The sequence below is a fragment of the Panthera pardus genome, unplaced genomic scaffold (assembly GCF_024362965.1).
Source record: "Panthera pardus isolate Hobbes unplaced genomic scaffold, ASM2436296v1 HiC_scaffold_27, whole genome shotgun sequence".
NCBI lineage: Eukaryota > Metazoa > Chordata > Mammalia > Carnivora > Felidae > Panthera > Panthera pardus.
In genome coordinates this window covers 36,023,440-36,049,275 of record NW_026526843.1, presented here as the reverse complement: position 1 = coordinate 36,049,275, position 25,836 = coordinate 36,023,440, and the positions used below count along the sequence as shown (strand labels likewise).

At 43.7% G+C, this 25,836-nt stretch overlaps 1 protein-coding gene across 2 annotated transcripts in view; it reads right to left on the bottom strand.

Annotated features, from left to right (window-relative positions):
• The window catches only part of TRPC5 (transient receptor potential cation channel subfamily C member 5), a 266,576-nt gene that overhangs the window by 109,255 nt on the left and 131,485 nt on the right, over nucleotides 1-25,836 (bottom strand). For both annotated transcript variants that reach the window (XM_053891241.1, XM_019426883.2), the window contains exon 3: nucleotides 24,255-24,653. In XM_053891241.1, coding sequence (XP_053747216.1) covers nucleotides 24,255-24,632 — 378 coding nt within the window. In that variant the 5' untranslated portion in view covers nucleotides 24,633-24,653. The remainder of the gene's footprint in view (nucleotides 1-24,254; nucleotides 24,654-25,836) is intronic.

The following is a 25,836-nucleotide window of genomic DNA, read 5'->3' as shown; positions in this document are numbered from 1 at the left end:
GAATATCTCATTTGGTCCTCACCATGGTTCTATGCTATACGCATAGTAATTATCCCCATTCACACCTGAGGAAAATCAGTCTTAGAGAAGATAAGTGCCTCGTCCAAGGTCATAAAGCTAGGAAGTAGAGTGGCCAGAACTTGAACCCAGGCAGTTTGGCTCCGAAGTCTGTACCATTAACCAATATACCACTTCACCCCCAGCAAGCAAAATGCCAACTGTTTGATTTTATTACATCAATAAACAAATCTACAATCCTAACGCTGAATATTCAGATATAGCATAAGTATATATTATAGGTTTTATTGGGCATTAATTAACTTAATCGACTAGTATTCTACTCTAAACCCAGATAGATAAACATTATGTAGCACCGCTCAATGTTTGGAAGCCTACAAAATCATTCTTGATTTCTCATCAGATGGGGGCTCTTAATTTTTCGAAAAGATAAGAGCTAAGTCTGTGAGAAAATATATATAGCTAATGCCATAGGTTGTGAGTGTTTGGGATTTTAGTTTTCTAGTTAGAGGAAACCTAGAAAGGTTTTTCTCAAATCTAGATTGTCGCAAAGTGTAAATGAATCATTTCATACACTTTTCTTTGCAAAATTTGAGCTGTAATGAATGATGGGAGCCATTGACTCCAAACGGTGCACCTTTGGATAGATATTACAAATGAAGGAGGAGGTAAAAGAAGCCAAGATGGTAAGTGCATACACTGTGGGTGGCTTTTGAGAAGCCAGCCCTCTGTGAAGGCATTCTATGTACCGTTGAGATATGACATTTCTCAGGAAAATAGTGAAAATGATGCAGTGAGTCAAAAATAAGTAAATCAGAAGATGTCCATTATTATGGAGATGGAAAACATGTCAGAAGTGAAGGGTGGTCGTTGTGTCTCTATGATGGCACAGAGAAATGGAGCCTGGATCTGCCAATGTGAGTGTAGTTAGCTTTTCAGAGAGCCCTATGTTGGAGCTTGATGCAAATATCTCTTTAGGAACGCCGTTGTTCTTGGTTCATTTTTTTGAATGTAATTTGTTTTAGTTTTTTTAACGTTTATTTATTTTTGAGAGAGTGCAAGCGGGGGAGGGGCAGAGAGAGAGGGAGACACAGAATCCGAAGCAGGCTCCAGGCTCTGAGTTGTCAGCACAGAGCCCGACGTGGGGTTCTAACCCACAAACCGTGAGATCGTGACCTGAGCCGAAGTCAGATGCTCAACCGACCGAGTCACTCAGGGGCCCCAATGATGTTTTGTTTTAAGGTTGCTCAGTTCATGCTCAGGCATTGGACTGAAGGGTTATATAATTGAAGGACAAGTCTTGAGAGAGATGTTGTCACATTCATGAAGCAATTATTGACCCCACTTTCCTGCTTCTCTTAGTTATCCACACCTGAGGCAAGCCAGGTAGCTAGCCCTAGCCTCCAGAGGTAGAATACTACTGCTCAACAGCTACTTTATTTTAAGTTTATTTATTTATTTATTTTGAGAGAGAGAGGGAGAGAGAGAGAGAGAGAGAAGGAGCAGAGGAAGGGCAGAGAGAGAGAGGAAGAAAGAATCCTAAGCAGGCTCTGCACTGTCAGCGCGGAGCCCAACATGGGGCTCGAACCCACAAACTGTGAGATCATGACCTGAGCCAAAACCAGGAGCGGGATGCTTAACTGCCTGAGCCACCCAGGTACCCCACAACAGCTACTTTAAATGCCGGCATAGCCCCTGAGGAGGTGGGGAAGTTTTCCTTTACATGACTATCTTCGATCTTTTCAGCAAAGCAAACATTATAAGGTCATCAATTCCCTTTTGTCTAGTGGTAAAACATCTGCAGGGTTGAATTTTGCATATCTGGCCCTGCGGCTTGCTATTACCTAGAGGCATTTAGTGTATAGTTAGACAAAGTGCAGTGAAGAGTGAAGGGCCGCCATTATGTAGTATAGTTTCGAGTTTCCCCAAATTCAGAGTTAGCAGAAGAAAAATGGGTTTAAAATCTGAATTACCTAGTTTCGTTTTCTAGAATGAACATAGAAGCTTTTCAACTTTTTCCTGAAGACATCATATGAGAAAATGTATGTAAACTGCAGCATGGAGAAATTCAGAAGTCCTGACATATAAGATCTAGTCCAATGACTGTCTCAGGCCCATGGGCCTTATAGCCAAGATTTCAGTCTTGGAGGCACAAGAGGTGTGGGAGGAGAGCATGAATTCCTTGCATGCTCTCAATTTCAAAGAAGGGTGGCCCTGATATTACAGGCTCCTCCAAATAGTCCCTTATGATTTTAGAAGCTGTAAACATAGCTCAATCCAAGGCCTTTTGAGAATGTCTTTACCCTTTTATACTGTATCGTCTTTTGGGTTAATGTGGTCATTTTATTACATACTGTTGAAATCACAATCTGTCATTCATCTGAAAACTTTGGCAGGTTCAAAGGCTCTCTTCCTTCCAATATCCTATTAATTAGTGAACTGGACTTGGTTCCCAGTTTTCCTTCTCTATAGCCTCGATCACTTAGAGATTTCTGTTCTTTGCAATTCAGATGGAAAAATTGTTTTTTTAAAATTGTTTTTACATTTATTTATTTTTGAGAGAGAGAGACAGAACACAAGTGGGGGAGGGGCAGAGAGAGAGGGAGGCACAGAATCCATAGCAGGCTCCAGGCTCCGAGCTGTCAGCACAGAGCCCGACGCGGGGCTCGAAACTCGCAAACCGTGAGAGCATGACCTGAGCCGAAGTCGGACGCTTAAGACTTACTGCATGGGGGCGCCTGGGTGTCTCATTTGGTTAAGCGTCTGACTTCGGCTCAGGTCATGCTCTCACGGTTTGCGAGTTCGAGCCCCGCGTCAGGCTCTGTGCTGACAGCTCAGAGCCTGGAGCCTGCTTTGGATTTTGTGCCTCCCTCTCTCTCTGCCCCTCCCCCGCTTGCACACAGGCTCTCTCTCTCTCTCTCTTTCAAATATAAATAAACATTAAAAAAATTAAATTAAAAAATTGTTTTTGAAATTCTGTCCCTACCATGGAAAGGAACAATTTCCTTCCAGGTAATTCGGAGGCAGTAGAGTTAGTGTAAACATTGCAGAAGACCCTCAAGAGCAGAATAGATGCTTCCCTGTCTGAGATTGTTTCAGAATGCCCCCAGAGCAGAGTTTCTCAACATTTGGGGCCAGACAATTCTTTGTTGCGGGGGCTGTCCTGTGCATTGTAGGATATTTAGCAGAGTCCCTGGTCTCTACCCCTTAGACGCCAGTATCAGCTCTCCCTTCCCCTAGATTTCACAACCAGAAATATCTCTCGGCATTGCCAAGTGTCCTCTGGGAGGCAAAATCACCCTGGTTAAGAATCACTGCTCTAGGCTACGAGGCTTCTTTGGCAGTGGGCTGACTGGAACAGGGAGAGGCAGAACTAGCTAGAATTCGCCACACCAGTCTTAGGCTCTTTTATCCCAATCCACCTGAGGATTGCAACACACTCCCATCGGTACACTAGCTCACGGGGGCAAGAACCCTCAATGCCTGGAAGGACAGGGAGTGAGAATGCCACTCCTTTCCCCAGGAGAGGTTACTAGAATTTTATTTTCAGGAGAATATTAAGTTTGAAAAACTCTAGAGGCGTGTTGTGCATTATGATGAACACTAGCCACGTTTGGCTACTTAAATTAATTAAAATTAAATAATATTTTATTTTTCAAGTAATATTTTAAAAATTTAGTTCCTCAGTCACGCTATCTACATTTCAACTACTCGATAGCCATACGTTGGCCACCCTTTGGTACAGAGTAGATACAAAAACAAACAAACAACCATTTCTATCGTGGTAGAAAGTTCTATTGGACAGCACTGCTCTAGGAGGTTGATAATCACCCGATTCTTGAAAATACTTAAATTCTTAAAAACGTGCTAGAAACTTTGCTAAGCCCTTGACGTGTATTATCTCGCTTATGAGGTAAGCACTGCCATTATTTGTATTTTATCGAGAAGACAACTGAGGCTCAGAAAGGTGAAGCGACTTGTCTAAGGCTATACAGCTATCAAATGGAGGAGCCAGGACCTTAATCCAAGTGGTTTCGATCCAGAGCTTGGGTTGCTAACAAGCGCGTGATATGGACTCAAGGTGGTAGAATGACCGCTGTCTGGCATCAGAAGCAGCCAAGACATGCTAGTTGTGGACAAGAGAGTTTTCTTAATATGTGGGCGGAACAGTGTATCTGGAGGGTGTGGATGGACACAGAGGCCTAGGAGGCAGGTGGCTGGTATTGTACAGGTTTGGAAACATGAATGGGGGTACTGGGCAGGATATAAGATATATAGGATATGTATATATATAAGAGGGTACTGGGACTCACTTCCTGGAATTCGTCCAACATATCTCAATCTTGGCACTCTTGACATTTTGGCTCAGATGATTTTTGTTGTTGTTGTTGTTGTTGTGGGGGTTATCCTGTTCATCGTAGGATGTTTAGTTGCATTCCTGGCCTCTACCCCTTTGATGCCAGTAGCAACTCCTCCCCAAGTGCAACAGCCAAAAACATCTCTAGACCTTGCCAAATATCCACCGAGGCACAAAACTGCCTAAAGTTTAGAAAAGTAGAGTGTAAAAGCATAGTCTTGGTTACACGACAGTAAGGCAAGGGCTTCGGTATAGCTACCAAAATACAAGATTCAGAGGGGACCAGCAGCTTGGCTGACCGGACAATGAGCTGCAGAGCTGTTGGACCCCAGGTCTAAGAGTCTCCATGAATAGGAACAGGATGAGTCCCAGAGCCTGTACTAGAAGAGTCTCCCCATGGGAATGAAGTATCTTTAGGGGTGGTGGTACTGAAGGGCTACGGTGGCAGGGAACTAGGCAGCTCATTATGGAGATCACCTTCCCACGGCACGACACTATTATTCTATTATCTTTAGCACACGCATCTCATGGCATCAGCACCGTCAGGGCCTTTGGTTATCATCCAAATGGAAAGTCCATGAGTTATGGATGTGCCAGGCAAACATGAGACAAACCTACAATGACTGCCGTTCATGGCAGGAAACATGTTTTATGGTTGGTGTTGCTGGAGGCACCCTGGGGAATTTTGTATTTAGGCCCCTGTTTCTTGAACTCCCCACCTGGGATTTCCGAGTGGCTTCTCTCAGAAGCACCCGTGCAACAAGGAGCCCCTCCCTCTGTAGCAGGACTTGGCTAAAGTTGGGAAGCCTTTGAGAAAAGAAGCTTGAGCCCGCATAATGGCAAGAAGCTTGGGTCCACCTACGACAGGCATCTCGGCAAAACTCATTTCAAGAATATTTCTTTTTTTTCTTTAGCAGAAACACAGGATTCAAAAGTCTGGGGTGGCTGTGGCAGCATGCATCACAAGGAATGGGTGATTACGCAGTATGCGATGGCCAAGATTAAATTATGGGGTCATAATAAGAAATGGGTCATGTTTAAAAAAAGATGTAACTTTTGGTTGATAGGAAAAGCAGCTTTAAATCATTGTATGATTGAACCTATGCCCATCATGCTGACACCATCAATCGCAAGCAAGTTCTTTCCAAACACAGTCTTTGACAAGCGGAGGTTTACTAATATCCATGTAATGTACTGCATTTACTCATATATTTTCCCTTTGTTGAATTTTGAGAGGAAAAACTCAAGAAAAATGTCACCCCCTCTGCCATAATTTCTTCCTCTCTCTGACATTACTTTTAATTTTATTGCTTTGAGCTTGCAGCTGCATTTCCAATAGTGCATTCTCAGGCAGAATGCCTTTTATTCTTGTCAGAACAGACCAAATGTTAAAGGAAAGGGGCAGGAGCTTGGCTGCCTCTGGTTGGAGATGGGAGAAGGGAGAGCTACTTTGGGCTTTTGCCGCATGGCTACTGTCTCTTCTGTCTCTTGTCTTTCTCCCAGTACACTCCTAGGCTAAAAGTGTAGGTTGTGGTATCTCTAGAGACAGCTAAGTTGGTGCTGATCACTACTGAATTAGGAGGACATCAACTGCCTTGTCCTTCTTTCCCTGAAGTCAAACATGCCTGAAATCTGAAATGTGGAAAGGCACAGACATTTCAAATGTAAGGATGACCTTTCAGTCTCTTGCAAAGCATTCCCCTCTCTCTGAAAGATCCATGTAACCAGATATCTTAGAGCTTCAATGAAGTCTTTCATTCTGCGGCACCTTTTCAGGAATGCAGGCCAGGGCTAATGAAAGGAACTTACAAGGCACTGGGGCTCTCGATTAAATTCACTACTGCTTAAATTTCTCCTTCATATTCAGTTAATAGGGGACAAGAATCCCAAAGAGTGCTGAAATGTTGCAAGAGGCAGTGATTGAGGCTCCCAGATGTTTGATTGTTCTACTCCCCAATGTGTAATTGGAGAGGAGATAAGACCCAGCTCTCAGCTCCATAGATATGGGGGATTTGCGTATTGTCAGATAAAAGCAGCAAAGGTGATCAGGTATGATAGGAGGAGGCTTAGCCCCCAGGAAACTCTTCTTCATCTGTGGTCTCATAAATATCATTCATTCATAAATTTCAGACTCCCTGGGGGCCCCCGACATACATTTGAAGAGTCTGGGGCAATTGACACTTGCACGGAATTGCCTTGGTATTTCTTTCATACCCTGCCAAAGGTTCTGCTCCATCAAATTAACATTGGGGTGCTTAACTCTTTCTGAGGCTAGAGGTTACTGCACCTTGGATCGATTGCAGTGACAGAGAAATGGTCTAGATTGCTACTATGTTTCATTTAATCTTGATGATTCTATGATTAAGTAAGTGCACTCCACCCAAACAGATATCCACCAGAACTTCAAAAGTTTTATTCTAGAAATGTATCAATGACATCACTGCCTGTAGAGTTATTAGTGAACTCCCCTATGGTTTACATATCTATTGGGACTTTGTATTATTGCCTATGTACTATACCAATTGTATGTCAGGTACAGTACCTATTTAATGTGGCTTTATAAAGTAGTTTTAGAATAGTTTCAAAATATTGTTCATTTCCTCACAGCATCCCTGTGATATTATTTAGTATTATCCCTTTGCTTTACAGTGGTAAGAGGTTAAAGTATAAAAAAGTTAAGTAATTTGCCTAAGGCTACATAAACAGTTGAGGAATGGAATCGTCATGTGAACTCCACTCTAAGATTTTGTTCAACATATCATGTGCCACAGCCTGTATACACATTGCAGAATTGCAGGGTTGGAAGACATGCTGGAGATGACATAGCCCAGCCTCGTAATAGATGTTTAATTCTTTTGCTAACACTCCTGCCCAACGGCCATTCTGCCTCTGCTCACATATGTCCTGGGGTGATATGCCATTTCATTTCTCTTCACTACTGATATTATGGTTTTGAAATTGGGTGGCAACATTTCCTTCCTCCCCATCAAACACGACTCAGCACCCATGGGCTGCCCATTCTAGTATGGATGTTTATTAAGAATGTTTTCTTGAGTAGTGACACAACATGCAGCAGGCAGTGAGGATGTACTCCTTCCTATTTCCTGACTTCATCTTCAAGGGAGTGGCAGCTATGGCTGTGGTTGGTTCAGTAGCTGACCTGTAGTTCTTTGTCAATACTGAAGAGCTACCATCCTCAAGATGACTGGCTAGGAGACAGTTGCCCAGATCAAGGCTTATGGAGCCCCACTGGAGGGCATCACTCTGGAAGATCAAGTGGTACTTCTTGCAGGCATACCTCTGGAGGAGGAGGCTACCCTTGGTCAGTGTGGGGTAGAGGCCAGGACCTCCAGAAGTGGCTGACCACATGCGTGGAGGTGAAGTCCATGGTACCCTGGCCTGTGCTGAGAAAGTGAGAAGCCAGACTCCCAGAGTAACCAAAAAGGAGGAAAAGGAAAAGTAATGAGAGGAGGAGATGATAATGGGCTGTATCAGCAATGGATGTAGCAATGTTGCTTCATCCATGTTATACCCACCATTGGGAAGAAGTTCACCAATGTTAACTCTTGTTTTGTAAGTTTTTAAATTTACTTTGAGAGAAAGAAAGCACAAGTCAGGGAGGGAAAGAGAGAGAGGGAGAGAGAGAGAATCACAAGCAGGCTACGTGCTGTCAGCACAGAGCCCCCATGTGAAGCTCGAATCCACAAACCATGAGGTCATGACCTGAGCCAAAGTCGGATGCTCAACCAACTGAGCCACCCAGGCGCCCTCACCAGTATTAACTCTGAAGTGCTTTGTGATACTGATTTTTGTGAATGAAGCCATTTGGTTCAGTCTGCCTTGCTTAAAAAAAAAAAAAATCATCCTTTCCTATCTTCTATTTCATTCCCTTTTGGTTCAAGGTGGCTTCTCGCTCATCAGATCAATTTATGGATGCTGGCCCAAGGAAATATTTCAGCCCAGTTCCCAAAGAAGGAGCTCAGGATTGAGAATGCCAACTTGGTATTTTTATTAGGCCACACTGTTCTGTCTGCCTACTGGGTTGTGTTCTCCAGTCCTGAAGACCAAGAAGGATGGAATTGATGCTACCAGTTGAATCATTTAGTTAAAATTATAAATTCAGGATTCTTCCTCGGTGCTTTAAATGAAACAAAGTAGTGGGAATCGCCAAAGAATGATTTTCAGGTAAAGACAGCCTAGCTTATTTGAGCTACTTCCCCTAAATGAGATCTATAGCATTTTCTCCGAAGTCAGTCCTAGGATCCAGAGAACAGTTTCCATTCTGATCAGACAAGCTATTGCCCATAGAAGCTTAGCACTGACGGCAGAATATATGAGTTCATCTTGTTCTGTTTCCGGTTTACAAATGGGAACCAGCTAATTTAGAAACCATGGCAGTCTCTGATTAAAATGATGGAGATTCTAACACTGGCAGAAAGAAATCAAGCTCTCAGGAGGGAAGGCAGAAAAATAACTGCACAAAAGACAAGCCAGGGCTCACCACTGTGTACCCCCTTAGTAGTCCAAGGGAAGGTTATTTGGTTGCTAAAAGCTCTGAATTATGACTACATCTATATAATGGATGAATATTTCAGATTCAGTATTAGGGGTTGTTAGGCTTGGTTTTTAGACACAAATGTATTTAAGTTTTAGAGAATATATTTTAATGCTCTCCTGCACTAAATGTACTAACCTGGAGTCAAAGATATTGTCACTGCGACATTTTTGTGGCCTTATTTCCTTGGGTCTGTAGATCCTGTCATCTAACAAGAGAGGTTTGCTTCATGGGATTGGTGTAAGTCTTTTGGGGGCAGCATGGAGATTGGAAACCTTGCCTTGAATTTTGTTCACAGCAAATACCAGCTCCTTAAAATAACAAATATTTGATTTCAAGAAGGTTTGTATATCTTTGGAATGTCTTTCCTCTTCACCAAGAGCTGAAATTTGTTTAGCCTATAAGATGAAGGATTTAGGTTAGATGCAAGGAAGACAGACTCCAGAATGTGTGACTATAGAATGCCATAAAATTTACTCTGGGTGGCTTTAAAGACAGAATGATTTTTTTAATTTTACTTGAGAGAGAGAAAGAGGGAGAGAGACAGAGAGACAGAGAGGCAGGCAGTGGGAGAGAGACATAATCCCAAGCAGACTCATGCTCAGCACAGAGCCTGATGCAGGGCTTGATCCCACGACCCTGGGATCATGACCTGAGCCAAAATCAAGAGTCAGATAGTCAACTGACTGAGCCACCCAAGTGCCCCTAAAGACAGAGTAATTTTAATGTAGTGAAAACAACGCTCGATTGAAAGTCTAGTTATGCATCTTGGTTCTGCTATATAAGTCAGTCTGTTGAGCCTGGATAAATCACTTCCCTTTGTGAGTCTCACTGTCCCCATCTATAAAATGGGGAGGAGGTGGACTAGACAATCTTTCCAGGTCGGACATTCTGTTCATCTTGCTCATTCGTAAAACCACTTATTGTGACAATATGAATTGACTTGAAGCATTATACCAAGTGAAATACCTCAGACAGAGAAAGACAAATACTGTATAATCTCACTTATGTGTGGAAACTTAGAAAAAACCCCCAGCAAACTCGTCAACACAGAGAATAGATTGACGGTTGCCAGAGGCAGAGGGTAGGAGGTAGGGGAAATGGATGAGGTTGGTCAAAAGGTACAAACTTCCAGTTATAAAATAAATCAGTCCTAGGGATATAATGCACAGCGTGGTGACTATAGTTAATCATATTGGATTAATATAATTTAATACTGGATTGTATATTTAAAAGTTGCTAAGAGAGTAGAGCTTACAAGTTTTTATCACAGGAAAAAAGTGCGAACTATGTGTGGTGATGGATGTTAACTAGACTTATTTTTGTTGATGATCCTTTTGCAGCATATACAAACATAAAATCATTATGTTGTATACCTGAAACTAATGTGCTGTTTTATGTCAATTATATCTCAATAAAAAAACATTTATGGAGTACATGACATGTTCCAAAAGCTATTCTAGGCCCTGGGGATTCAAAAATGAACAAAATACAAAAAGCCACTTCTCTAGAGAGGCTGATACAGGCAACAAACATATCTGTTAGCTGGTGATAAGTGCTACTAATAATCTTGAAGCAGGGAAAGGGGGTAGGGAGCAATGGGGAAGGTGTTATTTTTACGTAGAGAGATCAAGGAAGGTCTGCCTGATAAGGTAACATTGCAGCAAATATCTAAAGGAAAGAAGGGAGCCAGCCATGTAGCTACTTGGGTAAGGAACATTTCAGGCAAAGGCACTAATGCTAGACCATTCCTATGAGAGGCGACTATCGCTGAAGCAGATCGAGTGAGGGAGAGTGGTAGGAGATGAGAGAAAAGAGCAGGGGTCAGATAATGCAGGGCCTTGGAGGCATTGGAAAGGGCTTTGGAGGGTTTGACCAGAATGACATGGTCTGACTTAGATTTTCAAAAGGTGACTGCCACTGGGAAAAGACTAGATTGTGTGGGGCTGAGAGGGAAAGCAGGGAGACCAGTTAGGGAGCTATGATAATCATCCAAGTAAGAGGTAATGGTTGCTTGGACTAGGGTGAGGAGGTAGGGGTCATGAGAAATGGTCAGATTCTAGGGTGGTCTGGAGTGATTCAAGGTTTAAAAGCTCTTGTCGTGGAAATCTCATGATTTCCTCTATTCTTTCTTTGAGCCCCTTCCAGATATTATGAGTCCATAATTGCAGTTTACGTACTTCAATCACAAGAAATTTTTGTTTATCCCCTTTGCGAATTCCCCAAATTCCTAGCTCTTCTGAAATCAAAGTGGAAAAAAAAATATTCTGAGTAACAATGGAGGTCGTTGGTACCATCAGTCTAGTGAGGGCTTCTCCTCTTTGAACTTGGTAAGGTTGTTCTATTCTAGGGCTAAATGCCATTTTATTGACTGCAGGGCAAGATGACACTAAAAGCTTGTACATTATCAAGAATCTCTGCTGGCATTATCCGTCAGGGTTGTCTGACCATCTTATTTTGACACAGGTACTGTGTACTCTCTCAGTGTCCCCAAAACATTCTTAATCTAGATGATTGCGTCAGCATGGCATCGAGTAAAGAATTTGGAAACTATCCTATTTGTCTAATCAATGTAGACAATTTGAAGAGTTTAGACCAGAAATAGTATAGGCTTGTCATGTTACATTTCCTCTCTCATATGTTTCCTCCCTACTAAGGAAATTCGGGAAAATGTTTTCCCGTATAATTTGATACTTCCCTTTTTTTCTGAAGTAGCTATTATGCTGCCAATGAGTCAGGGCAAAGAATGGATTAAATGGATTTTTGTCATTGGTTGGGTATAAGAACTCATTCCTCTGCTAAAGACCAACCCTTCTTCCTGTTTCTGTTTCATTTCTACTTCCTTTGTGCTTGAGGTATAAGCCTGTCTGGTCCCTTTTATGCCTCCAACTTGGTGAATCCTAGCTATAAGAGCCATAAAGAGTTTCTTCCCTTTGAACAAAGGTACTTAAGCACTAAACTGGACACTTAAAAATAAAGGAATGATTAAGCATAAATACTCTTTCATTCAGGCTTTCTTATACCAGAGAAACATTAAGACATTTTAAGCATCACTTAAACAATTGTATACTTTTATGCAAAAAAGTTAAAAGATCTAGAATACAATTAGCTTTGCTCTTTGCTTCAGACTTGCTGTAAAACTGAGTAAACCACTATTCTCTAATACATCGGTGTTAATTTTAAAGGATGAATAAAGTGCTAATGACCTTAATATGCAGAGTTTAGACAAATCAGTAAGAAAAAGATGAAGACACTAGTAGGAAAATGGGTTCAAAAATGAACAGCTGATTCACAGAATAGAACACATTGCTTACAACATGAGAGCATGTGAAATCCCACTTATAATAAAAATTCAAATGTAAAACAATAATGAGGTAGCATATTTAAGTGTCCGATTGACAAAGATTTCCCCAAATCTTTGACTTTTTTGCAGTCTCTGATTCCAAGGATGTGAGAAACAGGCATTCTCACACACTGTTGGTAGGAGAGCAATTTGGCAATAGAAATAAAAATTAAATAATGCGCATACTCTATGATTCCATAATCTTCATTACCAAGAATTTCCCTTACAGATATAATCACACAAGTGTTCAAAGACACACATGCATGCACACACATACACACACACGGGTATTCATCACAGTAGTGTTTAGAAAAAAGCAAAATTCAAAAACCTAAATCAAAAATCAAAAACCTAAATATCCTTGAACAATTTAAGAGTTCATTAATAGAGGACCGGTTAAAGAAATATGGCACATTTGTATGATATAATGCAATATCGCCATTAAAAAGATTATGGTAAAGATAAATACCTTCAGAGGGAAAGATGTCCACTGTGTGTCGTTAAAGAAAAAGAAGCAAGTTGCAGAGCATTCATGAAAAGAAGTCTGTGTGTGTGTATGTGTGTTTGTGTATATGTTTCTGTTTGAATATGCATAGAGAATACCTAGGAGGACACACCTATATTGTTCATAACAATGACTTCTAGGGAGTGAGTTTTGAGAGTAACAACATGTATTATTTTTACAACAAAAACTTTAAAATGAACATGGCTGTGGAGAAGGGTGGTGGTGGTCTGGGGCCCGGATGCTTGAATAACCTCAGTTTGAGAGTTGAGAAATAATGGAGGGGGAAAGGGAGAAAACTGCTTGAGTAAATAGGGCACATATTCATTTTGCTTGGGTAGACGGAGCCCAAACTGCTCTAAATTCTGGCTGCCTAGTAGGGCTTGACGCCTTCCCCATTTAGGCCCATTGGCAGGTGAGAAGAGACTATCAGGCTGTTCGATGACAAAGGGATGGATTGGAGGATCTCGAGGCCATTTTTAGCTCCACAGTTCTATCCACAATTCTCATATAGATAATGGAGCTGATGTTGCCCAACATCAAATCACTCCCGGTTGCCCTTGAAGAGCAGAAGAGCAGAGGAGGATTCACAAATTCCACTCTCCAGCTGCAGAAGTGTTTACTCTGGGTTATCACCCCCCCTTTTCTGGAGGAGAGTTAAAGGAGGTAGACTCACAGGAGATTTGTCAATGGTACCATGTTCCTCTCCCTTCTCTGACTTGTATTTCTCTGGACAGTTCTTTCAGTGCCTTTTTCTTACCTGGCTCACAGCACCATCCCTCGCGCCCCCACTTTTTTTTTTTAAACGAACGGACTGGCAATAATAATCCACTGATAGTATGGTGAAACAAGCTTTCCTTTATTCGTGATCCTGATTACCTTCCCTGTAGGGAGGACTTCAGAGGGCTGACATACTTTTTTAAAATAGAGAATAGCTGCCAGATTAGGGTCATTTAATCCTGCCAATGGCAACCAAGCGTACGTTTACCAGCAGGTGCCTGAAATCCAGGCCCTCACTAAAGTGGCTGTCCTTCTGACTCTGGAGAGTTTCTTCTGGTAGAAGAAACCACTTTCATTAACATGTCTTGTCTGTTGGACTCATTCTGCCTCCAAGCTTAGGGCTGGATTTATCAGTGACAATTCAGCATGAATTGCCAACCCTCTTTCCTCAAACCTTCAACCCTGCACCCACATTTTGAACTTTATTCTATAGGAAATAAGGAGGAACGTTGACCATTTGAGTGACATGATCAGATACTAATGCTTGGGTACATACAGTACTTTCTTACCTCTAACAGCACTTATATTTTGACTCATTGTCGATAGGTTTGCCTCCTCTCTTCAATTAAGTTATTGAAAGGGACTTAGTACTCAACTTGGTGTGGTGGCTGAAAGAGGGTTAAGATGAAGACAACGGCACAGTTTCGAATCTAGAACACTGGAAGGATGACGGGAGGGATATGGGTGCCATCACCTGAGAGAGGATACACTGGATGCCGAGGAGGACCTAGAGGGCAAAGTGAGGCTAGCGCTGGCATTAAGAACACAGAATCTGCAGCCATGCTGCCTCAGTTTGAATCCCAGTCGGTCTACTTACTAGTTGCATAAGCTTGGGAAAGCTATTTAGCCTCTTTGTGCCTTAATGCACCCATTTGTAAAAATGAGTAATAGAATAATCTCGCAGGATGGCTGTGAGTATCAGACAAGTTAATGTAGCTTATGTACTTAGAATGGTGCCTGGCACACAGTAAGTGCAAATTGGTGCTTACTATTTTTATTATTAGACGTAGTGAATTTTATTTTATATTTTTTAAAAAAATTTTAAAAAGATTATTTTTGAGAGACAGAGAGAGTGAGTGGGGGAAAGAGAGAGGGAGAGAGAGAACCCAAGCTGGATCCACACCATCGGCACGGAGCCCGATGTGGGGCTTGAACCCCCAAACCACAAGACCATGACCTGAGCTGAAACCAAGAGTCAGATGCTTAACCGGCTGAGCCACCCAGGTGCCCCTAGACATAGTGAATTTTAAATGTTTGGGGTACATCTAGGCAGGCATGTCTAGCTGAAACTTGGGAAATAAATTATAGATCACATGATAGATACTGAGCTACAAAGGGAGAAGTGATAGAACTCCAGGCAGCACCAGTATTGAAGGAAGAAAAAAATAGGGATTCTGAAAAAGAGACTAAAAGGCAGTGGGCAGAGAAGGAGGAGGAACCATGTAGGCATGATATCATGGAATCTATGAAAGTCGTCAGCCAATGAGATTAAAGTGGGACACCAACATTGGAACTGTGTGTATGGAGAGGGACTGGAAGAGAGGAGGGAGAGAATGTCATTTGGGGAAGTAGATAGATGAAAGGGGAAAGAGTCAAAGATCCGTATGGCCAGCTCCTCACAAATATTTGCTGAGGGGTAGCACTGTTCAACCAGTCCCCTGGGTTATCGGTGGGTTCAGCTTCTTTTGTTGTTTGTTTGTTTACTTACTTATTGATTTCGAGAGACAGAGTATGAGTGGGGAGGGGCAGAGAGAGAAGGAGAGAGAATCCAAGCAGGCTCCACACTCAGTGCAGAGCCTGACGGGGGACTCCATCTCATGAACTGTGAGATCATGACCTAAGCCAAAATCAAGAGTTGGACACTTAACTGACTGAGCCACCCAGGCACCCCTCTGGCTTCATCCCATTTCAGTCCCCTCTGCCCCAGCTTCCAGTCAGAGGACCAGTGACAATGAGCTGGGATGATGGTGACTATTCACTAAGGTCCCAACTAAGGAGTGGTTCAACCAGTGACCACAGACTAATTCCCCTCTACTCCAACTAGGATCAGAGAAAAAAAGAAGGAGGGCAGATACATGAGCACAGGAACCCAACAACTGCTGTTTATGATAAGACTCAGGGCATACCTGGCCCAGTGCCCTGACTCTGAGTGAGGTATTTGGCACCTTCCATCATGAGGGTAATGGCGTCCCAAGCACTGCTTTCATCACCAACCCTTCACTCCAGCAGCCACTGTGAACAGGCCACCATCATTCCAACTCCCCCGACATTACTCATTCACTTCCCCCTGACCAGCGTGCCATCCCTTTCTTCCTTTCCAGCTCAAAGCCTATTTCTTAAAAATGTTCCTCCCTTAAAACCTCTGTGTCTACTTGTGTCTGGAGTGTCTTCCTGTATTGTCCACATCACACATTTTAGATGATGTAGCATACATTTGCTTGCACTGCTCTGTTTCTGTCCCGTGGCTTTTGTTGGCATATGGAAAGGCACAGTAACAAGGTAGTGTTTGGTGCACTGGGATAGGACAGCTGGGAAGGGAGATGGAAGGAGAGCTCTGAGTTTTGCACCGATATTTCACACTTGAACTAATTTGCAACAAGAGGTATAAGCTGGAAAAACCAATAGCAGTGAGGAGAGGAGCCTGGGGTGAAAAGGAGACAAACATTGGCTGCCTTTTAGACAACTGAACATATTAGGTGAAGGAGGGGGGGAGAATATCACATGCAGATGAGATATACCTGCCCTAGGACAGAGGAGAATAAGAAACTTCCTAACTGGACATACGTATGTCGACCATGAGCGTAAAGCTGTAGAGAGGAAGCCCTGAGTTGGTGGTAACCCTGAAGGGAGGGGGGGGAGGGAGCATGGCTAGAAAGTCGCATGTGTTTTATTTAGTGATTTACTTTTTACACTGCTTTAGGGATTCTTCTTTGTGAGGTGTTATGCAGCCAGGTTTAAGTAATTATGTTGTTTTTTTTCTTTCTGAGAGGTGACTATCACTATCATATCTTTTGTGTCCCTTGGAACACAGAAGGCCATGCTCACTAAGAGGGGCAGGGGCTGGTTGGACACCATGTGCACGTCTGTTCTCCACACGAATCTATAAATTTCTTGAGGGCACTAACTGTATCTTTCAGTTTTACTGTGAGGCATATAATTAGCAGTCAAAAATACTTAGACAATTGAATTGAACTGAAGAGAGTTAATCATTTGCTGAAACTCTGTCATCAATGAGTTGTTCCAGAGAGACACGACTCGGAGCTGCTTTGTTTATTTTCAGCTTTGTTGTAATTGTCACCACTTCTGATGATCCCTCAGAGGCAGAGCGGAGTGGTAGAAAGAGTGGCTTGGGAGACAGGAAGCACTTGTGCCAGTTTGGACTCAGCTAAGTGACCTTGGACATGTTAATTTCAGACCACATGATTTTCAAACTCTCTATAGTTCTGCTCTGTGAGTGCAGTAGGCCTTGTCTACTGAAAATCAACAAAGATACACGAGAGGAAGTAACTCAGTTTGTCAGCTTGGCCACTATGATGTGATGCAGTCATTTTGAAATTTTCTTCCAAAGAAGTCGTTGATTTCTTTTTTTTAAAGTTTATTCATATATTTAGAGAGAGAGAAAGAGGGAGAGAGAGAGAGTCCCAAGCAGGCTCCAAGCTGTCAGTGCAGAGCCCGAAGTGGGGCTCGAACTCATGAACTGTGAGATCATGACCCGAGCTGAAATCAGGAGTTGGACATTCAACCAACTGAGCCACCCAGATGCCTTGGCTGATTTATTTTCTTGAGTTGATTGACACACCCCATGTTTTTGATCTAGAACTTTGACTTTGGAATGAAAATCAGAGAATGAAAGCTGTTACTCGGTTACTATAAAGGTAGATACCTACTGTTGGGCAAGTCAGGTAACAAAGAGTTAATAATGTTACTACTATTCTGTATTAAGGCTAATGATATGGGTATTATATAGCAAATGCTATGGATCACAAATTATGCCAAATGTTCAAAAATAGTTCTCACGTAAATCTTGCAACAATCTGTGACACGGGCAATATCATTATCCCCATTATACAGGTAAGAAAACTGATGCTGAGTCACAGTGGACAACTTTTTCAAGGTCACTCAGTCTGAACTCTCAGCTATGATGTGTTAGGGGGTGCTTAATACATTTAAAAAACAATAAGATTAGCTAGCATAAGAGTAAAGCATAAATAAGAGTAAATAAGATTAGCTAGCATGTGATATCAGCATGGCTTCAGCTAGTAGAAGTAGGAGCAGTATTAGCTACTTACTCATCGAGTGTTTACTCTGTGTCAGGCACTGTTCTAAGTAATATATGTGCATTAGTCCACTTAATTCCAGCTATCACTCTACGAAGTGGACTCCATTATTGTTCTCCTTTACAGACGAAAAAACTGAGGTCTGGAGAGATTAAGGAAACCTATCCCATAAACGGCAATTCTCTCCTTTACTTTCTGCTCTCATATTGAGTGTTTGAGATGTAGAGGTTAGACTCTTTAGGTCCTCTCTCTGTGCCTCAGTCACCTTTGCCCAGGCCCTCAGGGTGCCCCTCCACACTGTGCAATCTCTCCCTGAGACCAAGAGGCAGGCAGGAGAAGGGAGTAAATGTAGTGTCTCATTGCTGATTTTCTACAATCTTAACACAAACACTTATCAGTGTTGTTGAAACTTAATCTCACTAGCTCATCTGTGAGACCAATTTTAATTTGGAGCCATCTGCCACAGACAAATGAGTAATTATGGCAGAGCCCAGAGGGGTGGGCCTTGGGGAGAAGGTTGGCTTAGCCTCTTTCCGCCTGCCTGCACTGACGCAAGTGACCAAGAAAGAAAATTCTTTGGGTGGGCTGTTGATGCAAAGGCCAGCAGTTCTACTTCCCTGTTGCTTAAATCCTTAGACGCCACTGAACAAGGAGGGATGACTTTGAGGTCATACAGCTTGCCTAACAGCAGAAGGGAGACCATTGTCATTAAGGCCGGGCAGAAGGAGGTAATCTGCGAACTGAGCCAGCCCGCTCACCAGCCTCTCTCTCATTGTATTAGTCGTTCCTTGTGATGAGTGCCACTTGCCAGCTGGTCTCTCCACACAATATGACCGGCTAAATCAAATTGATAGAGTGAGGCTGAAAATAATAGTCATTGACCTCTGTCTAGCATTTAAATTTATTTTCAAAAGACTTTAATGTACCTTATTTCATCCTAATGACAAGCCCCTAGATTAGGTATTGTTCCCTTCATTTTATACATGAGGAAATTTAGTCGTAGAGTGATTCTGTAACTGGACAGGTGTAAAACACCTTGGGTCTTGCCCAAGGTCATCCTGTTAGCTGCAAGCTGGTTAGCACCTCAAACTCTGAATTAGACTATGTCATCCTGTCTTCTAGACGAGTGGCTGTCCAGCTATGCTTGCTCCTCAGGGACCACGGAGGGATAGGAGTGTGTGTGTGTGTATGTGTGTGTGTGAACAAGTGGGGCTTTGGGCCCTGATCTGCACTTAAACTAGGCCAGCTCTGCTTGGGTCTGTTTGCCTATTTTACTTCTGGGAAGGATTTCATTTAATGAAAGGCTCTGCTTCTGAAAATGTCTGAAAACCACTTGCCTAGTAGTATTTCTCATGGAGAGTTTAGTGGGTTGAATGGAGTCCCCTCAAAAGATACACTCACCTCTTAACCCCCAGTACCTATGAATGTGACCCTATTTAGAAAAAGGGTCTTTGCAGATGTCAAGTTAAAATGAGGTCATCGTGCATTAGGGTGGGCCCTAAATCAATGACTGGTGTCTTAGAAAGGAGAGGGGGATCAGGACCCAGAGACACAAGGAAAAGACACGGAGGAGAACTCTGTGCGACGATGGAGGCAGAGATTGGAGTGATGCGGTTACAAGCGAAGGCATGGAACAGATTCTCTTTTAGGGCCTCCAGGAGGAACCAGCCCTGTCAATACCTTTATTTCAGACTTCTGGCTTCCTGAACCATGAGAGAATGCATTTCTTTTATTTTAAGCTTTCCAGTTAGTGGGAATTTGTTATGGCAGCCTAGGAAACAGATACAGAGAAGTCCATAGACCTTTTACCTAGAAATGGGTGAGGGCGGGCTTATTAAAATGCTGGTTCCGGGCTCCAACCCCAAGGCTCTGAACCTGTAGGGGCTCAAGAGTCTGTATTTTGACAAGTTCGCCATATGCACAATGATTAATCTTTGAGCTGGTCTTGACCATACACAGGTACAAGACTCTGCTCCCAGAGTCAGTGCGCCAAAGGAAAAAGGCTTGATGTACAAGAAATAGGCTGGTATTAAGCCTTCTGTAGTGCAAAAATTTTGAATTCTGAGAATTATTTAAGAGTGTTTACCCTAAGGAGTCACAAAATCTGCCAAGAGAGTCAGACTTTTGGAGCAGCCAGAAGACCCCCGAACAACACACACACACACATACACACACACACACGCACATGCACACGCACACACGCCGTCTTATACTTGTCTGGTGCAGAGAATTCTGATAAAGCATCACCATTTTGACTTTAAGATTTGGTCCCTATTAAAAATGCAGTTTTCCATGTGAGTGCTGATACTTGAAGCCAGTGTCAGACATTTATGCCTGGCCTTTGATCTTTACCTGAGAGCACTTTTGATAGGCTAGAAGAGGGAGAAGAGCAGGATGGGCTGAGCAGAGGCGGGTCTCGTTGCCAGCCTGAGGCCAAGCCCTTTGCCAAGTAAAGCCAAAGAGGGCCCCAGTTTATCCATCCAAGATTGATGGAGGTCAGCTGTGCCCAATCTCTTGGCGACATGGGGGAGGGCCAGTGAAAAAGGCCAGGTGTTTGGCTTCTGGGTGTGGGAGGGGCACCTTCCTGGGAGTGGCCTACCCAGCCGGACCTGCGGTCCTTCAGGAGGTCTGTGTTTGCTCACATCCCTGATTTGCTCCCAGGTAAACAAATCCTGATTCTATTTCCCAGAAAGGCAGAACTTCAGCATGGTGGTGGCCTGTTGTTATAGTTACTGACATATTACTTGCCACAGTGATTGTCAGAGCAATGGGAGAAAATAAAATTTAGCAGAGGCTGGTGGTGGGGGTTGGGAGAGAGAGAGGAGGAAGGGAAATCTGCCGAAAAGACTTGGAGCTGGGGCCGATGGCTGTGTTCCTTTGTACATATGGTATGATATTCAAGTATGGACAAAGGAGGTCTTACACTGGCGGTGTCTGAAAGGATCTTGGGAAAAGACAGCCTGTCCCAAACAGCTTCACTCCTGTTCCATACGCCTGACATTTCACCATTAGTGGTTCATTCGTGTGAGTTAAGCTCTGCCTTTCTCCAGGGGAGGTCACGCCTTAGATTGTACCCTGGAGTGAGTTTTCCTGGTGCCTTTCTTCCCCAGAGTTTGCCAGGGCACTGGGGAAAGATGGGGGAAATGGGGGTCATCAAATAAAGACATGGCCTGTTTTCAAAACTCCGAAAGTATTGCTAATCCCCTCTTTGGAAACTCCCCTGTGCTCTGCTCTCTTTCGCAACAGTTATGAAGCTGAACGTGCAGGATGTCTGAGAGATACACATAGCTCTTCCTTATTCGTCAGCAAATATTTATCTATCACCCATTATATACTAGGCATTGGGTTAGGTACTACTGGGGGAAACATGGAAGCAGTTGGGCATTAGATTATGCCTGACATTTAAGAAACAATCTAGTTACAGAGACCAGACATTTACACAAGTGAGGCTGACCAATAGTACACAGTTGGGTGTGAGTGGTGTCAATGGAAGGATAGAGCTAATAACTGCATAATCTCAGGGGTGGGCAAGATCATCACAGGGTAGGGTGTCTGGGTAAGCCTTAATTCAGAGGAATGCAGTTTTTAAAACATTTTTTTAATGTTTATATTTGAGAGAGAGAGAGAGAGAGAGAATGACAGTGCACGAGCGGGGGAGGGGCAGGGAGAGATGGAGACAGAATCGGAAGCAGGCGCCAGGCTCCGAGCTGTGAGCACAGAGCCCGATGTGGGGTTTGAACCCACAAACTGTGAGGTCATGACCTGAGCCGAAACTGGATGCTTAACCGACTGAGCCCCCCAGGCGCCCCCAGAGTAACGCAGTTAAATCACTCCGACCCTTAGCAGGGCTGTGGTGAAATGGGGCAGAGAACAAATCAGTTTTGATAGGAATGGTGATGTGGACTGAGTAGGGAACATATTCATACCTCTCTGCTTTGCTCTTCATCCAAATTCTGGCCTGTCCTTTCCAGAGAGCTCTTGATCCTTCACGGGTCTACCCTGTCTCAGAACTCTGTTCTGCGAATCCCAAGACTTCGATTGCCACAGAAGCAGTATAGCCAAGTGGTGAAGAGGGTAGGTTTAGGGGTTAGGTGGCCTGGGTTTGAATCCTGGCTCTGACACTTAACTGTGATCTTGGACAACTGATTTAACTGTGACTCAATTCTTCTCATGGGTAGAATGGGGGCAGTAATAATAGTGTCTACCTAACCGAGGTGCTGGGGGGATTAAATGAGCCAAGTGGTGTAAGTTACTTAGCATGGTGCTGGCTGCATACTATTTGTTCATGAAATAAGTGTTTATTGAATGCCCGTGATATTGCAGGCACTTTCGTAGTGTGGGGTTACAGCTGTGCTGTATTAAATGCTGGTGGAGGGGCGCCTGGGTGGCTCAGTCGGCTAAGCGTCCGACTTCAGCTCAGGTCAGGATCTCACGGTTCGTGGGTTTGAGCCCCGCGTCGGGCTCTGTGCTTACCCCCCGCGTCGGGCTCTCAGAGCCTGGAGCCTGTTTCAGATTCTGTGTCTCCCTCTCTCTCTGACCCTCCCCCGTTCATGCTCTATCTCTCTCTGTCTCAAAAATAAATAAACGTTAAAAAAAAAAATAAAAAAAAAAAGTAAATGCTGGTGGAGAACGGAGGCATTCAGGCCCTTTATTCAAGGAACTTTTCATCTACTGTCTTTCTTCCTGTTCTATCCATTCCAATTCTTAGTCTGAGAGTTATCACTTAAGTACTTTCATTCTTTTTGTTTAACCAGGCAGGCAAACAGTAAAGCTCCACTTCCCTTTAAGCTGAGCTTTGGCCATGACCCATAAGGTTTGATCTGAAGTGTTTTCATTATCTGAGCACTTTGCAGTTTGGGGCTTGATTTTTACTATTTTATTGCTTTTTTAATTATTAAAATTTTTAAAAATGTTTATTTATTTTTGAGAGACAGAGAGAGATAGCCTGAACGGGGGAGGGGCACAGAGAGAGAGGAAGACCCAGAATCCGAAGCAGGCTCCAGGCTCTGAGCTGTCAGCACAGAGCCCGACGCGGGGCTCGAACTCACGAGCCATGAGATCATGACCTGAGTGAAATCGGACGCTCGGCCAACTGAGCCACCCAGGCACCACTATTTGTTTTTTTCTTGTTTTTGTTTTTCGTTTTTGCTTTTTAATGCATTGTCGTATTCCATGTTTGATGGTACTGTATTTTCTTTGTCCCTACTATATCTTTCTCCCTACTTCATCCCTACTATGCTCCAAAGGAAGAGAGTAGAGAGACCTGTCTGACTTGAGGGGTTTAGGAGAAACCTGCAAGAGACAGGACGTGAAAAGACCATTACAGAAGGGTATTGAGCGCTAGGCTTCATGCACTGGTTTCTCTTCTAATGAGAGCTTGTAGTCACTGAAAGGGTGGGTAACAATGGCAGGATTGTTATGCTGTGCTGTGAAGAATAAGCTGGCATCGTTGTCCAGGAAGGCTTGTGAGAAAGAAAGGGGCTATCGGCAGAGAATCCAGTTAGAAGATTTTCATGTCAGTCTGGGGCAGTGGTTCTGAAAGCTGAGTGTGTGCATCAGGATCCCCTGGAGGGGTGGTCAACACACAGCTTGGTAGGCCTCACCCCCAGAGATTCTGATTCAGAATTTGCATTTGCATTTCTAACAAGTTCCCCTGGTGATGCTAATGCTGCTGGTCCAAGAACCACACTTTGAGAATCCCTCAGCTAGGAGGGAGATGATGAGGAACACAGGGAGAGTGGTGGGAGGAAAGAAAGTATGTAAGAGATTGGAGCGAAAGAAACCACAGTGCTTGGGGATTGGACATAGAGGCAGGGAAGGGGAAGAACTCAAAGATGACTCCAGAGTATTAAACCTAAGTGCTTTGGAGGATAGGAGAGTCACAGAGGCAACCCCCAAACATTTAGGGGTGGAATGTAGTCATATCACAGGTACTGGGAAAATACATGAACCCCTATATCCATTTGCACGTGCACCACGGTATTCACATTTAAAGGTCTTCTGTCATTGTCCGGGAGAGAGACCGGTGAGAAGGAAAACTCCCAGGTCTGTGGTTGGCCTCTTCTTTTCTACATTGTAACCTTTGAGTAGAGGAAGAAAATGAGGCTAGAGAGCAGAGGCCAGGGAGGGTAGAGGGAGCTTGGATGTTCTGGAAATGGAGAGCACACTTCTGGGTTGCCACGTATTGAATGTATACGGGCAAATGCTCACAAAGAAAAGGCAAATGAGGAAAACCTAGTGTGGGCCACGCAGGGTCGCTCTAGGATGCCACCTGAGATCACTGATGCGATTTCTGAGAGCAGAGGGTTGCCATGCTAGGGCTACTTAATGCCAGCCTACCTAACCTTCCCTATTTTCAAGGCTTCTGATCCCGGGGCCTTATTGTTCCCGGCTATTTCCCAGCCTGTAGGGATTTCTCTTACCTGCTTCTCTCCACTGGGCCGCCTGTAGCTGAGCAGAAGCTCTACAGCGCCCACCACCTCCTTGCGGATGGCGTAGAGCAATGCATCGCCTACATACACGCTGTGGTTCAGCAGTAGCTCCATGATCTCCAAATTCTCATTCTCAATGGCAATGAGCAGGGCGCTCCGGCCCAGAGGATCCATGCAGTTGATGTTGACGTTGTAGTAGATCTCAGCCTCCTGTAGGGCCTGCTTCACGGTGGCATAGTCCCCCTTCTCCACAGCATTGAGGAACGCCTTCTCTTCTGCAGAGAGCTCTGTCTCAGCCCTCACGATTTGCAGGGGGATACGGTCTCTGTAAGGTGAGTAGTTGACTTTTTTGTAGTACAGTTGGGCCATGGTTCATAGCAACTTAGCAACCTGAGTGAGAGAGAGGGAGACCAAAGAGATTCTTAGGTGCCTGAAGATTTCAACTGGTCAGTTTATGGAGGCAGCATGGCTAAGCGGTTGGAAAATCCTCAACTGTTTTCCCCCCACAAAAATTTCTCTTCTTGCAAAGTGGTATAGCAAAAGAAGCCCAGACATTTGGGTTCAAATCCTGGGTTCAAATCCTGCCTTTTCCAGCACTGTGACCTTGGATAAGTTGCTCAAGCCCATTGTGCTTCGGTCTATTATTATTAATGTTATCAATATATTAATAGCATTAGTGGCAGTTATCATTTAGTTACAGCTCACTGTGAACCAGGCTCTGTGCTAAAGAATTCCTTCCTCATAAAGCTATTGTGAGAGTCAAATGAGATAATATACTATCAGAGCAACTGGCAGTGTGTAAACCTCCCAAGACATGGCGCAAATTAATTCCTCCCTTCCCTTCTGCTGTCTGAAGATACTCATGATAATACTGCTGATTGTCAGAGCGACCATTGGCCAATTTTCTTTAGACCCTGGGCCTATGGGCCGGTGCTAATTTTCAGTGTCACATTGCAGCTTCCCCAGATGTAGACCCTGTATTAAAATCCAGTTTTCATGCTACCTGAAGCCCTGCTTTTTGCTGCTTCTCAGTGGGGAATGGGTATTGGCTCTGATAGGCCAAAGTCACATACCCCCTCGGCCGATTCATGATTTTTCCTCTACCGCTCGAAACCAAGGAGCTTATGGATCCAATAATCTGTTCGATTTGGTTCTGAGAAGTGAATGGTCTGTTTTACATGCACCACATCTAAAGCCCGATTTCAATGGAAGTGATTTTAAAGTAAAACCTATTACTGAATTCCTACAATGTGTTTAACTGTCTCCGGGAAACCAAGAAAAAAAGACAGTCTTGGCCTTCAGTTGCATAGAATGAACGGCAGTATAGAGTTCTTGCCTCTATACTGTTTCAGATCAAATTCATGCACATTCCTCACTGACCTCCTCCTATTAGCCTTGTGAGATAGGAATGCTTATTCTCCCCAGGGGAGAAGATGAGGCTCAGATCCATAAGGTGATTGGCTCCCCTTTCCCTCCCACCCCGGGGACCTCCAGGACCCTCTGGAGGCTGAGTTTGGCTGGACCCACTGAAGTGTCTCATTACCGAAGTATTTTGCCAGCAAAAGGAAATGAA